Source organism: Acipenser ruthenus, chromosome 15 (assembly GCF_902713425.1).
Source record: "Acipenser ruthenus chromosome 15, fAciRut3.2 maternal haplotype, whole genome shotgun sequence".
Lineage (NCBI taxonomy): Eukaryota > Metazoa > Chordata > Actinopteri > Acipenseriformes > Acipenseridae > Acipenser > Acipenser ruthenus.
The window spans coordinates 18,532,231-18,551,067 of NC_081203.1; the positions used below are offsets into that span (position 1 = coordinate 18,532,231).

Below are 18,837 nucleotides of genomic sequence, written 5' to 3' on the forward strand. Positions count from 1 at the left end.
GCAAACTCTTTACATCTGAGACCTATGACGTCTGCTACAACTTTAGGTTAAAGGAAGCTCTGTTTCTATGCCTTAGACTCGGGTTATCTGTTACGCTTGCACTTCCTGGGTCATTTCACTGAAGCAGTGTCTTCTGTGTCAGAGCATCAGTTCAGGGGAAGCAGCTGATTGGCTATTGATAGGAAAGAAGCCATTGAAAAGGTGGGGGACAATGTCACTGTCCTGATGGAAATGTAAGCTTATGTAGTAACAGATATTATGTTTGCACTGATGTGTTTCTTTCCAAACTACACGTGAGACCCTTGTAATGGATTGCTGTCCATTGCACGTGGGAGACCTTCATTTCGAATGGCTGCGCGTGGCATTGAAATGTTATGGATGATTTTGTTAGCAACAGCCACTTTTAATGTGACTGACCAAAACATTTTGCAAGTCCAAACCAGCCCATCTACAAATACAACGATGGTAAGAAAGCAGTTTTATTATTATTTATTTCTTAGCAGACGCCCTTATCCAAGATATTTTTACATACAATTACCCATTTATACAGTTGGGTTTTTTTACTGGAGCAATCTAGGTAAAGTACCTTGCTCAAGGGTACAACAGCAGTGTCCCCCACTGGGGATTGAACCCACAACCCTCCGGTCAAGAGTACAGAGCCCTAACCACTACTCCACACTGCTGCCCTGCAGTTTGCTTTAAACACTAATGTTCAGTAACATCCACACAGCAATAAAGAAATAAACGAGACTCATCTTCACATTTATTGATTGTTCTTAATAAAAAGCCTTGCTTTGTACAGAAAAGGCATTCAAAAAAAATAATCATAACATAATCACGATTTCCAGCCAATAACATACAAGACAGGTTACAACACTGATCATTGTTCTTCTCATCCTCTTTCATTGCATACAGTATGTGATCATGGATCAACAAGGGTGTAGGGTACACCCCAGCAGGCACTCCAGCACAGTGCTCTGGTATTGTGGATCACAGGAATTCCAGTTCATTCTGCACCCACAGACCAATCACAAGCGCTCGTTTTCAAGGCTCATCATTTTTTCCTCCACTAAATGATACACAGACGTTTCATTCGGTCCTCTGATCAATAATAATATGAATATATACGTAACTTCTGGAGCAATGTTGAAATTCCAATTTAGTGTGTTAGATACATATCTTAAACTGGAAAAAAGGCACACAGAAAAACAGCCCCAATCAGCTGTACATTCATTTTAAATCCAGCCTAACCCGTTAGCACCTGAAAAAATATTTCTTGCCATATCTGTACAATACTAAAGACAAGCAGCTGATTCCTGGTGCAATTTATTTCAGTGATGTTAAAAAGACACTTAGTAACAAAATGTTCTTTTTAGAATTACTAAATATTATTAAACAACCTAATAATAACTTCCTGTTCAGTCTGTCTCCCTTCAAACCGTGTGACCTACAGCACAGGAAGTAATTAGGCACCAGAAAGCAGTAGTTAAGCAAAATTAAAGTAAAAAAAATCAAAACTTAAGCAAAGACCCAGAAGAACAGCTTGCACAGGACCAGTGAGCTGGAGCCCCAGAAGAACAGCTTGCACAGGACCAGTGAGCTGGAGCTCCAGAAGAACAGCTTGCACAGGACCAGTGAACTGGAGCCCAGAAGAACAGCTTGCACAGGACTAGTGAGCTGGAGCCCCAGAAGAACAGCTTGCACAGGACCAGTGAGCTGGAGCTCCAGAGGAACAGCTTGCACAGGACCAGTGAGCTGGAGCTCCAGAAGAACAACTTGCATGGCTATCAGTGAGCTGGTTCTGGTCTAATGTGAATCAAAGGTAAGGAGTGTAGGTTAAAGCCTTAGTTTTACCTACTTACATTTGTTTAACCAAGAAATGCATAGAATTGAGTGCATTTGAACTTACTAATGGTCTGGCCAGTATATATTGTTATTTTAAATTATATTTCATAACCATGTTATCACCAGTATTTGTTTAAGAATTATACACAATCTTTTTAAAATTTGAAAACTTTTGTTTGCATCACAGTGCTTGTTCAACAGGTTCCCTGATCTCACTGTGCAATCATTTTCCAAACGTGGCTGAATTTGATTAAAGCCACATTCCTATCACGTCTAGTATACTGCTTGTTGTGAAGAGCAGCATTACATGCATATTGTTCTTTAAGGTAACTGCCGTCACACATTGGCAAATCATGTCATTTTCAGTTTGCTTGTGATCCTTCAGGATTTTGCACCAACAGTTATTCAGTCTCTCTGGGTTTAAATGGCATTGTTCTCTCTGCCAGCTGTGGCCTCCTGCATTAGCAGTCTTGCTGCAGTGTACAGCATTTTAATTTGCTGTTACTTGTACACTTGCCCTGTAAAGAGCTTGACACAAATGAGTTAATTAGCACAGTGTGTCATTTCCACTGCATATACAGTAGAACTATGAATACTGAATTGATGGTAATGTGTCTGATTCATCTTTGGAGCCCACTATAGCGTCCTTATGATGCAAAACTAGCTCTTCTGAATTTTAGATCTGAATTAAATTAGCCAAGCTTCATGTAATCATGACTAAATAATTATGCAAGTCACAAACAAGGTGTCAAATTAACGCTCAAGATCATTTTTTTAGGTTCAAGCGCATCCATACTAAATTAATCTACACTCAATGTACAAATTCAAAAATATGCAAAAAGCCTAATTTCTAAACTTAATGAAATGCAACGATCAATGCGTTTCAGTCCATGCACCAGATCAAGACAAACAGGATTACAAATTGAACTCCGCTTGGGTAGAAAATGACTTGCAGGAAAGCTCTGTATTTAATGAGAAACCTGCTTTATGAAGCCTTCGTATTACTGTGCAGAGAGAGGGGAGGGCAATCATTGCAAATAGCACAGGAGACAGAGTGCAGTGAACTTTCTAATCTACAGAATCGGGTTTGGACAACAACAACAAATAAAGACAGCTCAGAAAGATGCATTTGGTCCTTGTTATAATGCACATAATCCATACATTATGGGGGGAAATGGGTTATTAACAGGGATTGTCAAACAAAACAAGGAGAGGGTCAATTAACTGGCCCATCAACCACAAAGCACGCAAAACGCAGACACAGCTTTGAAACAAGTGTCACTTTCATTAGCATGCACAATTCTTCCTAGTTCTTTCATTAGCATGCACAATTCTTCCTAGTTCTTTCATTAGCATGCACAATTCTTCCTAGTTCTTTTCACAAAATATTGGTGGTAAATGCTTTGAGAATATCCTTGGAGTCTGTGCTTTGAGGATGTCAATACATTATGGGTGCTGAACAATGGCTCAGCTGAAAACCTTAACCTGTCCTCACTGTTTATAGCAGGTCCCAAAGTACAGGTGCAGAGACCCTGTCATGAGGCACATTGCTAAACTAGCAGCAGTGCATAATCAACAAAGAAATAGGTTGAGCTGATTTGATCCCACTGGGCAATTGCACTGTTGGAAGCAATGCAGTTATAACTGCAGAGTTTATAAAACAGTGTCATTTATTCCATGCAAGCAGTCACGATTTGGCAGGTCCTGATATTCCGTGGGGTCACTGTCCCCATGTGTGTTCTTTTAGATCACGTCAATATTTAAATATTATTTAATGTGAACTTCACAAGTAAGCTACCCCTAAACACTGAGGACAGGCCTGGGTTTAACACATTTCTATGGCTAAGGCAATTCTCATCACTTTCATTCAACTCATGCAACATGACCGTGGATGCAAAAACACAATGCAATCTCTGCATGGGGAATCAATAACCATGACTTTTCTCTCCCCGATATCACTGTTATCACCCCCTTCATAGAGTACTATATACAGTGCAACAGTGGGTAAGGGTTTAGATATTCACATTCACAGTGAGGTGCTCTTGGATTTGCTCCAAATATCACGCCAGGACTTGAAAGACTGTTCTCTACACCAACCCTGCCTCTGATAAAAGGCTGCTATGGTATACCTTGATCAGATACAGACAGTATTGCTGTACTGTAGTTCTACCTGATCCTACTGAACAGCAGCGCACTAGCATTGCCTCGTGTGTGCAGGACCGGAACGGGGTCTGTATACAGCCTACAAAGAAATCATGATTCTACATTAAACACGGAGACCCAGTGGATATTAACACACACGCATGCACGCGCGCACACACACACACACACAGTGCTCACGTGCATTTAAACAGTTCTTCGATTGGCTTGTACAGATGACATGATTTATAACTACATCTATAACGATTCTCTTTCTATGGCTCTCGCGGCTCCGACACGGTCTCTGTCTTACATTAAGGTAGCTTCTTATTCAAACCTATTTCTAAGGCTGTGTTTTTGTGGCATGATGTTGATCAGATATAAATGTACTAAAAAACTAAAATTAAAAAAAAAAAAAGTTGCGGACTTCACTTAAAAATAAAACAAAATAAAAATCATCATCAAAAGGCGTGCTAGCCAATGTTTTGAAATCCATTTTCTTCACTGCTATTATCCATCCCTGCCTGTCACATTACTATTTTTTACAGCTCTCTAGAGATCCACTGTTCTAATTGTGATTAAAAGTGGTCAGGACATTCTTTAGGACAGGCTTTAGAAAATTCATGCATGTACAGTGAATGTAGGCCATGGGGATATATGTCTTCATGCTAAATGATAGCTCTAGTTTTAACTTGACAGATGCAACACGGATCTCATGGGACCCGAGTGCAGCTCCTATCACTGTCCTTGACCGTTCACAAGCACTACATTCACAAAAATGAAAGCATTTAAAGAAAAGCATTGTAATATGAAGGGTTCCAACCCTCGCTGCATAGACATAACAGAAAACACTAAAGAAACGAGAAGTGGCCACACAACTGCTTCCACACTGGATAAAGTGAGCTGTAGTGGCACTGTGCTCCCAGCAGGTGGTGCCATAATTCCTAGCTTGCTTTGGGAAGGGCAGAAGCAGCTGGCACTTGAATTCATGAAGCAGCTCCTGATTTCCTTCCATGTTAAAGCTGCTGTCCCTTTTCAAACTTATTCTTAAAGCTGATACCAGTTATTTAAATACATCTTCAGTTTAAATACCCTCTCCTTTGGCCGGTACTAATCGTGCAAGTAAGTTTCAAACTTCTGCCTTCAAAACCTAAACCCTCTACACAGCATTAATCTTGCCTTTGGAATAAGCAGCAGCAGCAATTCACAAATAAAACATATCAGTGAAATGGTGGGGGGAAAATTAAATCAGTCTGGTTTTCTTTAAAGAAAAAAGAAATAAAAAACAACATTATAATAATAATCTAATGTAATAATAAATGGTGACGCTGTGTTCAACGCATGCCGATCCGGTGCCTGAATCTCAAGTACACCATCGCTGCGAGAGCCAGCGCTCCCGATACAGCCAGAACTCCGAGCAGCGAGATGGACGGCTCAGCCCCGCCCCTCGACCCCGCCGGACCGTTCATCTGAGCGGAGTGCTGCGGAAACAAAACACACAGACAGTCAGAGCTCGTGCACGAACAAGGACCGCGCAGGGAAATCACACAGAGGGTCATCAGAAAGGCTGTATTTTTATTAGAAAATTGGCCTTTTATTTCCTGGCATCTCATTGGCTAGTACCCTTGGCTGGGGGGTATATTAACTTTCAATAGATGACCAGGAAATAAAAAGTACCGACATCAGGGCCTTTTCACCAGGACAGATATCCTTGAGCCACCTACTCATCAGTGACCATTTTTTCTCTCTTTTTTCTGCCTGTTTTTGTCTTACAGTTTCCCATTTTCTAAGCGCATTGACCCCCCAGGGTGGGCGGTATTGGGCAATACCTTCAGGGGCTATAAGGCCCCCCACCAGCGCCGTCGGGCCTCTTTATGCCCTTGGGCGTTCCGGTATTGCCCAATACTGCCCTGAAGGGTTTTATTGCTTACATATTTCTGCTATCTGTGCAGAACTTGGGTCTTTTCACATGTCTTGTTATTTTTACATTCATTTATGTTTTGCTTTTGCTTGAGAATTATTCACGGATGGTAAAAATAGAATGTCTTTAAAAGAAGGACAAAAAAATATATATTCTACAACTTAGCATTTACTGTTTTTCAGGTAAGCATTTAAATATTTAGGAAGCAAAAACATTTCTTGTGTAACACCTCCAGAGAAAATGATCCATTACAAATGTGACAACGCTATTTTTTCTGCTTTAATAAATCTTGGACTGTGAAATGCTTTGAATAAGCAATTTTCTACCATAATAAATACAGCCCTAGTCATCACCCCTCATATCAATTACAAAGTCATTATTTTCAGTTGGAAAGTACGTATGTTAGATTAAATTACATCTTATAAACATTTAAACTTAAGGATTAAACACGTTTAAACATTTTATTACAGTGTGAATTCTTGTAACCAATCAGAAAAGCCCTCCAGTGCCGTGCTGTTACTTTGTGATTCACTGCAACGTTATTGTGACACTACACGTGACAGTGACACTACACGTGCGCAATGTGTATCCCGAAGACTTCATACGGAATACACAAGCTTACACTGTACACTTCTTATTGTGCAAACCCTACAGATGACATGCGGATCTCTAACAGTGGTAACAGACAATTCTAAACGTTTAGCACTTGGAAAATGTTTAAATTCTCAACTATCCTTGGCGGAAAGCCTTTGAAACAAGCTTTGTCCAGGTTACCCCCACATTGATATAAATAAGGCTATTAGAATGGGCTCCATCTCACAGCATTCCCGCTGTGGTGGCCTGCTTGAGTTCCACAGCTCTTCTTTGGCAGCCACGCTGACCTGGTACCCTTTTCTTTATCACATCTGCATCAGCAACCACAGAAGAGGGGATCCAGAATCTGCTCCAGGGAAGCTGGAATGCACTGTGGCTAAACTTCATCAAGGACTACTTTAGGATAGTGATACAATGTAATTTTAGTATCTATTTATTTTACCAGGAATCCATTGAGATCAAAGATCTCATTTATAATGGTGTACTGGCAAGACCTCAAACATCCAGACAAAGGAGTTTCAGATAAATGAATAAATCAATAAAACACACATCAAACAATTACACCCCAGAATACAAATACACATAAAACAGTTAACTGGAGGGAAGACTGGTACAGTGATCTCAGTATTTGAGCAACAGAGCTCTGACTCATTCAGAATGATTGAAGACAATATTTCACTTTGCGCAGTTTTGGCAGCTTTCCTTTGCTGTTCAATCCCCCAACAACTTGACATCTCTACCACAATGAGAGACGCCTGACATGAGGATTCCCATTACAGACAGGGTCAGCTGTACTTCAGTCCAAAGGAACCTGCAGGCAAATCCATCAAACCTGACATGAGATATGATCTTGGTATATTTGCTTAATATGCAGTGTTGTGCCAAGAGCACACAGTTTAAACTGCAGGGCAGGAAGTAACGTGGTCCAGTCAGCACGGGGTACCCCCTTGACGACTGATCTCATCTCCTCTCAGAAGCAGGGTGGTCTGGTCAGCACAGAGTACCACCCTGAAGACTGATCTCATCACCTCTCAGAAGCAGGGTGGTCTGTTCAGCACAGAGTACCACCTTAAAGACTGATCTCATCACCTCTCAGAAGCAGGGTGGTCTGGTCAGCACAGGGTATCACCTTGAAGATTGATCTCATCACCTCTCAGAAGCAGGGTGGTCTGGTCAGCACAGGGTACCACCTTGAAGACTGATCTTATCACCTCTCAGAATCAGGGTGGTCTGGTCAGCACAGGGTACCATCTTGAAGACTGATCTCATCACCTCTCAGAAGCAGGGTGGTCCGGTCAGCACAGGGTACCATCTTGAAGACTGATCTCATCACCTCTCAGAAGCAGGGTGGTCTGGTCAGAACAGGGTACCACCTTGAAGACTGATCTCATCACCTCTCAGAAGCAGGGTGGCCTGGTCAGCACAGGGCTTCCTTGCTATTTCTCTATCCGACTTACACATGAAGACAATGTGAAATACTGAAAGCAGTGATTTAGGGAAGGGCCCCTGCACAGTGAAGTTAGCATGTGTACAGTTTACTGTCAACATGACCTATTTAGAAAATGTCCATTCAGCTCAATCTCTTCAGCACACTGATAATGTTGCAGGTGCTACTATAGCACATGCACCTATAGAGTTAGTTACTGTAACAATCTTTCCACCTCTTTGAAAGCTTTGCGTTGGAAACAAAGATTGCAGCGTGTCCCACAGTTATATTTCCTAATCGTTTTTAACTAAGTGCCAGCTCTGCACTGTGACTTGTTACATCAGGTACCTCCCCAGGGCGAAGCAGGAGAACGGGGTGTTTAATGTCAATGGCATTGCAGGAGAAATAATTTCAATTCAATATTTATAAACTCCTGTTCTTGCAGGGAGAGAATGTGTTTTGGTGATGAGCTGAATGGAGGAGAGGGGGTGGGGTTCAAAACACAATCTAGTCTAGCTGGCACAGAGTGATCTGGATTTGAAAAACTCATTGGTACTTAAGGACTGGAAACTATTTGGATTAAGCAGCACTTGAATGGATTATCCAAAGAGAACGGAGACCAATTATTGTTACAGAAAAGCTGAATCCAGCACAGTTCACAGTTGCACAGATTAGCATAATAAACTGGTGGGCATGTTTCAGAGTGCCAGTGCATACTGCTGCTTGTTTCACCGCAGTCACAGAATACTGCGACAGGCACAAATGAACATAGTTACCCCTGACCAGCTCAAGCTGCTCACGCCTATATGCAACATTAGTACAAATGTAGCAAGTGAAAACAACCACGATCCTGATTCATGGTATGTACACAGTAGCAACCTCCAATAAACAAGTGATGCAATCTAAGTGAACTCCCTGGTGTTGTAAAATGATCAAATCAATCCCAAGTCTTAAAGTGATTACCAAGGCTTTCAGATACAGTGCTCCCCTTTATAAAGCGGTCATTTCTACTGTGCAACAGGTTATACAGCAGCATGGGCAGGGCTCTCACTTTCACCACACTGCCATTCCACTAGCAGTAGTGTTCTAGTTATAAGGCAGAACACAAATAGCACAGTCTTATAACCATGGCTCCTGACTACAGTGTTATAAAGAGGAGCTCTGTATCAATACTACAGTGTTATAAATAGGAGCTCTGTACCAATACTACAGTGTTATAAAGGGGAGCTCTGTATCAATACTACAGTGTTATAAAGAGGAGCGCTGCACATTTCCTTTTTGTTTCAGTTTCCTCTGGTCCAAAGCGGGATACCCACCCCCTGCAGCACCCGGAGCCTCACATCCTCCCCGGCCGTCCTGAAGAGCTCCACAGCCTCCTGGTGGGACAGATTCTGCAGCTCACACCCATTGATCTGCAGACAGGGGAGGAGCTTAGTTATTATTATTATTATTATTTATTTCTTAGCAGACGCCCTTATCCAGGGCGACTTACAATCGCAAGCAAATACAAATACATTCAAGTGTTACAATACAAGTCATACAATAAGAGCAAGTCAGGAATGAAGTGAATGGCATTTTGACTGTGTAATATTCAAGTATTGTGGATAGGATATAAGATCCTTTGCATACCAGCTTATTAAACACAGCATGCACCTTTTGAAAAAGGTAAGAAAGTTAAGACTTAAAGGAAAACCTGGAATGGCTCAAAGTGCTACACAACAGAAGTCTTAAATAACTTTTCTATAGATTTTTGCAACATGGACCAAACTGCCATTGTCCCTCAACTTTAAAATATACAGTATATAATACAAAAAAAAAGAATATTCTGCAAAGTGCCAAGTAATTTCAAGAGCTTTGGAACATTACTCACACATGCTTTTATAATTATTTGTTTTAGTATTATTCTGAATTTAGTATTTATAAAAGGTTGAGTGATACTGGCTACTTGTGGTGGCTGTCAGTCCTCGCTCACTAGCAGCTTATTCCAATTTCTAAATGATCGGGGGTTTTAAATGCACTAATGAAAACAATGTTATAATATTTCCAGCACTGCTCTCCACCCAGAGCCCTCCCCTCCCCGGGCCCTGTGCTCACCGCCAGGATCCGGTCCCCCTCCTGGAGACGCCCGTCCAGCGCTGCCGCCCCCTGCTCCTTGATTTTGGTGATGTAGATGCCGCTGTCATTGGAGATGTACTGCTGGTCTGTCCCCCCGACAATGTTGAACCCCAGGCCTGAGGACACAAGCATGCACACTTGGGTCAGACGTTTACTTATTTATCTTTTCTGATACATTATTATTAAAAACAAAAAGCGTAATCAATAAACCCTGTTTGAAATTCACATTTTCGAACATAGCCTCAAACTCTGCAAAGCAATTACTGCTCAGGAGAACTGATCATCAGTAGCTGTCCCCTTGTACTACCAAACCAATCGTCTGTTATCTCTCCCCAAACCTACTGTATACCACAGATCAGCAAAACTACTGTCGAGAGCCCAGTCTGTCTCATCTACACCTGAAGAGCCATGACTTGTGAACCCCACTCACCCTGCACTCCAACATGTGAACCCCACTCACACACACCCTGCACTCCAGCATGTGAACCCCACTCACCCTGCACTCCAGACAGCTGTGTCCTAGTTGAGTCACTGGGGAGCCATGAGCTGTGTTTAATTTTTATGACAATTCCGGTGACTCTCACTCAGTGTTCAATCTATTAAAAACATGCTCTTTGCAATGCCACGCCTGCCTTTCTTTCTATGATCTCCTGGTTTTTCAAAGACACAGAACCCCTTGATTGAATTCTATTCTTTTAATTAATTGCAAACCACCTATTATTCTTAGGGATGCACCGATAATCGGTAGCCTATCGGCATGGCACCAATAAGGAAAAACTACAAAATAAGTTGTTGTAGTTGACCTTGCGTAGGCTATGTTTCTACTGTACAGTATAGGTCGAAGTTCGAAGTTATAATACGCAATGTTTGACAGAAAGTGGCTATAAAAGTTAATGTCACATTATACATGTTTTTCTACTTAAGTGTTTTTACTTGTACAAATGCAAAGTGTTATTTGTGTGTGAAACAAATGTACAAATTGCTGTCAAGCATACAATATAATACTACGTTATTCTTTGTATTCATTTTCTGAAGTAAATACAACAAGTAAACGATATCTGTTCATTTTTTAACATGTATAATTATAAAACAGTTTAAATATAGGCCATCTGTCTTATTCTAGTAGTTTACCTGCACTGTCTATTTATTATCGGTATCCTATCGGTATCGGACGATATGGGTAGAGAACCATCGGCTATCGGGATCGGCCAAAAGAATCTTTATCATTGCAGCCCTAATTATTCTGGAAATCATAAATGTCACTATTTTGGTATTTCTTTTAAATTAGCTTTAAAAAAAAAAAAAGATGAAGACACAGACACACCCTGTTATACTGTATAAAATAATAAATGATGTGTAACACAAGTCCACAGGGCATGAACTTACTGTAATATTATCATCTAACTGATAAAACTGAACCTATAGACCACACTGCCTCCCTCCCAGTCCCTCAGCTCTAACCACTAGACCACACTGCCTCCCTTCCAGTCCCTCAGCTCTAACCACTAGACCACACTGCCTCCCTTCGTCCCTCAGCTCTAAGCACTAGACCACACTGCCTCCCTCCCAGTCCCTCAGCTCTAACCACTAGACCACACTGCCTCCCTTCCAGTCCCTCAGCTCTAACCACTAGACCACATTGCCTCCCTTCCAGTCCCTCAGCTCTAACCACTAGACCACATTGCCTCCCTTCCAGTCTCTCAGCTCTAACCACTAGACCACACTGCCTCCCTTCCAGTCCCTCAGCTCTAACCACTAGACCACACTGCCTCCCAGTCCCTCAGCTCTAACCACTAGACAACACTGTCTCCCAGTCCCTCAGCTCTAACCACTAGACCACACTGCCTCCCAGTCCCTCAGCTCTAACCACTGCACCACACCGCCTCCTTCCTCTGCTTGTCCAGATTAAAGCCCTCCAATTAAATCCAGAGTCCCTGAGGGAGCCAACAAAATACATATAAAATAAACCAGCACAGGTCATTACACACTGCAGCTGATTTCATTCAGTCTGGAAACCCTTCCAACAGATGTTAGCACAATCACAAACTGAAACTCTTTATATCAAGTTACAGTAATCTCTTAACCAGCTGATCTTGACAGGAGCTGTACTGTACCATCAAATCTGCCAAGCGCAGTCAAAATTAATAAATACATTACAAAGACATTAGATTAAGATAAATACATGTGTGGTTACCATGGCATCAAAAGCCCATAAATACCTCCAATGTTTGTTTTCAAAACATACTTTCCCTAAAACATACCGAAACGCTGAAGTTGGCATTTTGAGCAAAAACACACACACACATTACATTATTATATATATATATATATATATATATATATATATATATATATATATATATATATATATATATATGGGTGAGACGATACACCAAGGTCACGATACGATATGTAACGCAATACACAAGCCACGACACGATTCGTATCACGATAATTATGAAAAACTCATCTCTGCTTAACAGACTTGAAAATATTTCAGATCTATACACAGATTTGGATGAAAATCAATGCTATGTATTTACCACTAAGTAGTATAGCACTTGTTTGAGTTTAAAGACAAAGCAGTGTGTCAGCTAGAGTTTCTGGGATATCAGATTTAAATTAATTAACCAAAATCTCCTCACCACATTTCTGAGAGAGGAAAAATAGTAAGCAATGTGTTTGATAACTGTTAAAGTACAAAGTTTGTTCATGTGTTTTTAGAAAAATCTAAACAAAGTCTTCAGCATTAAGTTATGTTAATTTTTTTAAAATGTACATCAGAGTTTTTGATTGCATCATACTTAACTTTAACTCAATAGATGATTATTATTATTATTATTATTATTATTATTATTATTATTATTACATACATTGTATCACTAAGTATTTGTATTTTTCAAGTTAAGGTTGAGTATATAATTGTATTGTGTATACTATTCTATACTGTGCTGTTTTTAAATGTGGTTAGAAATAATTTAAATTATTAGACTTAAATTAATGATAAAAATTAGTATTAAAAAACTCATTCTCATCAGGATTAATAAATTTCTTTAAAGAAACTAACATATTCAACCAAATCAGAGTTTAAGGACCACTCAACCAAATAAAAACATTATTAGAGCGCACTGAAAGGAGACAAATATAAAATAAAACTCTTAAGAAATTTAAAAATGCGATATGTTTTGTCAAATAAAAAAGTCGAGTCAGATACACTTCAAAATTCTTATTGCCTATCCTCCCTCACAAATGGCAAACTTTCCTTGTATAATATATATATATATACACACACATACATACAGTAGTTTGCAGAAGTATTCACCTATCTGCAAAGTTTTCACATTTTGTTGCCACCTGAGCGTACTCCACTACGCTTTCACATTAGACTTTACATGTAGAATCTACACAAACTACTCCAGATTGATAAAGTTAAAAAATGCATATAGAATATAAATAATTAAGATTTACAGAGAAAAACAGAATAATCTCAGTTGCATAAGTATTCAACCCCTTTGCTACTGCAGCCCTAAATCAGCTCAGGTGCAAATGATTTGTTTGAAAGGTCACAAAATTAGTTTAATGGTTTCAGCCTGTGTGTACTCAAAGTGGTTTAACTTGTAGATCACTTCCCTCAGGTATATAAAGACTTTCAAGCTGCAACTCACATAGTGATCCAACAAAGCAAACACAAAGCTAGCCTGTATGGACGGATGGCAAGAAAAAAGCCATTACTCAAAAAGCCTCATCTTAAAGCATGTATGGAGTTTGCAAAAAAGCATGTAGATGATACTGCAGACGTGGAAAAAAGTTTTGTGTTCAATGAGACAAAACTTCCAAGCGTCACGTCTGGCGCAAGCTCAACATCACCCAGTCAACACCATTCCACACTGCACCATCACGCACTGCACATCACCCAGTCAACATCATTCCACACTGCACCATCACGCACTGCACATCACCCAGTCAACACCATTCCACACTGCACATCACCCAGTCAACACCATTCCACACCGCACCATCACGCACTGCACATCACCCAGTCAACACCATTCCACACTGCACCATCACGCACTGCACATCACCCAGTCAACACCATTCCACACCGCACCATCATGCACTGCACATCACCCAGTCAACACCATCACACACTGCACCATCACGCACTGCACATCACCCAGTCAACGTCATTCCACACCGCACCATCACGCACTGCACATCACCCAGTCAACGTCATTCCACACCGCACCATCACGCACTGCACATCACCCAGTCAACACCATTCCACACTGCACCATCACGCACTGCACATCACCCAGTCAACACCATTCCACACCGCACCATCACGCACTGCACATCACCCAGTCAACACCATTCCACACTGCACCATCACGCACTGCACATCACCCAGTCAACACCATTCCACACCGCACCATCACGCACTGCACATCACCCAGTCAACACCATTCCACACCGCACCATCACGCACTGCACATCACCCAGTCAACACCATTCCACACTGCACATCACCCAGTCAACACCATCCCAACTGTCAAGCATGGTGGTGGCAGCATCATGTTATGGGGATGCTTCTCTTCAGCAGGGACAGGGAAGCTTGTCAGGATAGAGGGGAGAATGGATGGTGCAAAGTACAGGCAAATCCTTGAGGAAAACCTATTTGAGTCAGCCAAGACTGAAACTGGTGAGGAAATTCACAATTCAGCAGGACAATGACCCGAAGCACGAAGCCAAAGCCACACTGGAGTGGTTGAACAAGAGGATTCATGTTCTGGAGTGGCCCAGTCAAAGTCCTGACTTAAATCCAATTGAAAATTTATGACGAGACTTGAAGATTGCAGTCTATCTACGATCCCCAACAAACTTATCAGAACTGGAGCAGTTTTACCGTGAAGAATGGGCAAAAATGTCACCATCCTACTGTGCAAAGCTAGTAGAGACCTATCTAAAAAGACTCCTAGCAGTAATTGCTGCAAAAGGTGCTTCTACCAAGTACTGACTTAAGGGGCTGAATACTTATGCAACCAGTAATTTCATTTTGTACATTTTCTTTGCAAGTTTTGCTGACATTTAACCTCCTTCTCATATAACAGTGTTCAGTTTAACCACTACAGCTTTGAATAAAAAAGTTTGTTTGAAAAACTGTGCATACATTATTTGTAATTCAACAAAATATGACATTATTGGTAGGGCAACAGGCGTGAGGAGGTAACAAGATTGAAACAGCGTGCATTGAGAAAAGCACGAAAAATATCAAGCTATCTACGCTGGATACGTTTTTCAAGAGTAAGGGCTCGTAATAATCAACAAGTACAGAGAAACATCATCTGTAATTGACAAACCCAGGAGTGGAAGACCCAAAAAGCTATCTAACAAGGATGAGCGATACTTGAAGATAATATCCTTAAGGAATAGAAAGAAGACAAGTGTTGAACTGACAACAGAACTGGCAGAAGGCACAGGTGTCTTTGTCCATCAAATCAACAGTACGAAGGTCACTCTTGAAATCAGGACTTAAAGGATGTGTTGCAGTAAGGATACCTCTGTTAAGAAAGGGGAACAAGACTAAAAGGCTCAAATATGCACAAGAACATATAAATTGGAACAATGGTCAAAAGTGCTTTGGACTGCTGATGGATGAACGACGACACCTGTGCGTTCTGCCAGTTCTGTTGTCAATTCAACGCTTGTCTTCTTTCTGGGATCTAAGTTTGAAAACCTGTTTTATTTATCACAATATCGACAGGAAAAATGTATTGCTTGTTTTCAAAAGGGCAGTTTGAAAAAATATTTTGTACCTATGTGGATTACTTTTTGATAGAAGTCTATGCTGAAAACTGCAGCTCTGTTGGCATTTACTATCAAAAGCTATCATTTGAAAACGGATTTTCAATTGTACTTCCTAACGCCATGGAAATGTCTGACTGGGCAGGTGGGAACACTAGATGTGTTTATATGTTGCTCTGCTCCGCAGATTTAATCAGGTGGCTGGCAGAGGTATGATAATGTTTTCAGTTTCGGGTTTACTGATTCACAACTATCTGTTGATTTTGCAATTTCAGGACGAAGTTGAATTCATTGCTAATACAGTATCTTTGTTTCACATGCAAATGCAAAAATCTAGATTACTACATTTAAACGAGAAATGGCTGACATCACAGCAGTCACTCAGTTGAAACCACACCCTCGTCACTTCCCCGGGTCCTTTCCTCTGATGGGAACGGACGAGTGAAACATAAAGTGAGCGTCGGAATACGGCAACACGGGGCTGTGCAAGCGTAGTACTGAAGTACAGCCGGTAGCTCCAGATTATGCACTTCAAGGAGTTGCAATTACGAAATCCATCCACGTTGCACAGCTAAACTTTGCGTTTGTAGCACGCTGTCACTGCAATAAATGCACACATTCGTATGGCATTAGCACTTCACCTGTATTGTTTTCAGTGATTAGGGAGGACAGCGGAGCTGCAGCCAGCACTTTGCCCCGGGGAAGCAGTAAAGCTAGCTACCTGAGTATAAAGTACATATAAACAGCTAATTATGATTGTTAAAACTTATTAACAGCAAAGTTCTTTCAAAGCGCATAGCCAACCTACAATAATAAACCAAGTTTCAACGTTAAACAAAAATTCAACCTAACTTCACCCAGAAAACATTCAGCCCAGAGGCTGGTAATGCATATCCAACACTTATTTATTTTTATGTTTTGCCTAATAAACCTGCTGTATAAGAACATCAAATACCGTTACAATATAGTAAAGAGTCTAAGTGGCACAGCGTTCACGCCACAGGCCCGAGCCTGCGCTCTCTTTCACCTCACCGTCTCCCGAGTTTCGGGTCAATATAAAAATCTCACAGCCGCCGAAAAACTTTCACCCTTCCTTACCAGATGGTCCCCTTTTCAGACAGATCTCCAGCTCAGGGGTAGCATTGTGCATTCTGCCGTTCATATCGGCTGGAATATCAACACAATCCGTATGCTATATATTGAATTTGTATTTTTTTTTTTATCAGCCAACTCCGCCGCTGAAGGTGAACTTAAAGCTGATCATTCATGGAACGCTCGCCTCGCGCGGGCTGCTGGGAGATGATGTCTTCACAGCACGAGACGGGACTGCAGCTCCCGCAGTAAATAGAAAATGAAAGTTTGTTATGGAAACATATCCGTGAAAAGGTTACAGTGTGCCTCCGATACGGTTTCAAAATACATTAAAATTGTTTTCATTTTATTGTCAGCTGACCAAAACATGTTAAATGTACAAAAGCCAGGTCAGAAACATGAGCTGCTATATGTTAGAAACGGCGGTGTTAATTTATCAAGACACAATTGGGAGTAACTTAAAAGGCTTAGCTGGTACCAAGATAAACATTTTAAAAAATAGACACGGTCCAGGAAGCTAAACCGAATATGATTAAACCCATAATGCAGAAGATTGTTTTATTTGTAAATGACGCTAACGCAATGTAATAAATGGCTGGCTGTTATCTTGTAGTGATTAAGGGGCACAGAGCATATGAACCACTCTTGCAAGACCAGGGCACCCGAGGAAATCTTCTGGAAAGGAGGGTTGTGTTATTAGGGGGATATTGACTTGTGATTGCTTTAAACCGTCTCCTGAAATAAATGCCCATTCCACTTCTAAATCAAGAGTCATATTGCAGGACCCAGTCAGACGTATGTAGCTCAACAAATCTGAGCCAGGCATAAGTAAGCCATATTTGCCTTGCTTATAGTGCACCATTGTCAACAGATGCAACCACGCGTGGGTGTTAGCCTCAGTGTTTAAATACTAGTAAGTGTACAGCATATTCACTGTTTCTTCAGTCTTTTCCACAATTAAATGCTGCTGTACACCAGTCTTTACACAATAATACACATTGCAGTAATTTATCAAATGTATGATTTCCTATGGTAGCTTTTCTGATTCCCAATAAGTTCAAGTTCAAACGTTTAAATGTACAGTTTAAAAGTTTAGAAAATGAAATGGAAGCAGATTCCTGTTTAACTGCTTGTGCAACTACCTGAGAGAACAACCACTGGATTGGAAATCTTCTCAGCGTTGCTGCAGTTAAACTAAGAGAAGAACCACTGGATTGGAAAACTTCTTAGTGTTGCTGCAGTTAAACTAAGAGAACAACCACTGGATTGGAAATCTTCTCAGCGTTGCTGCAGTTAAACTAAGAGAAGAACCACTGGATTGGAAAACTTCTCAGCGTTGCTGCAGTTAAACTAAGAGAAGAACCACTGGATTGGAAAGCTTCTTAGTGTTGCTGCAGTTAAACTAAGAGAAGAACCACTGGATTGGAAAGCTTCTTAGCGTTGCTGCAGTTAAACTAAGAGAAGAACCACTGGATTGGAAAGCTTCTTAGTGTTGCTGCAGTTAAACTAAGGAAAGAACAACTGGATTGGAAAGCTTCTTAGTGTTGCTGTAGTTAACTAAGAGAAGAACCACTGGATTGGAAAGCTTCTTAGTGTTGCTGTAGTTAAACTAAGAGAAGAACCACTGGATTGGAAAGCTTCTTAGTGTTGCTGTAGTTAACTAAGAGAAGAACCACTGGATTGGAAAGCTTCTTAGTGTTGCTGTAGTTAAACTAAGAGAAGAACCACTGGATTGGAAAGCTTCTTAGTGTTGCTGTAGTTAAACTAAGAGAAGAACCACTGGATTGGAAAGCTTCTTAGCGTTGCTGCAGTTAAACTAAGAGAAGAACCACTGGATTGGAAAGCTTCTTAGCGTTGCTGCAGTTAAACTAAGAGAAGAACCACTGGATTGGAAAGCTTCTTA

The 18,837-nt window shown here is 40.9% G+C and overlaps 1 protein-coding gene across 1 annotated transcript; it reads right to left on the reverse strand.

Moving 5' to 3' along the window:
- Nucleotides 1–751: 751 nt before the first annotated feature.
- LOC131697556 (synaptojanin-2-binding protein-like) lies at nt 752–17,174 on the reverse strand. The gene is made up of 4 exons (XM_058987296.1): nt 16,941–17,174; nt 10,020–10,156; nt 9,242–9,337; nt 752–5,465 (listed from the first exon to the last, which is right to left on the reverse strand). The coding sequence occupies exons 1-4, from the start codon at nt 17,002–17,004 to the stop codon at nt 5,319–5,321; spliced, it is 444 nt and encodes a 147-aa protein (XP_058843279.1). The 5' UTR covers nt 17,005–17,174; the 3' UTR covers nt 752–5,318.
- Between the last annotated feature and the right edge of the window lie 1,663 nt (nt 17,175–18,837).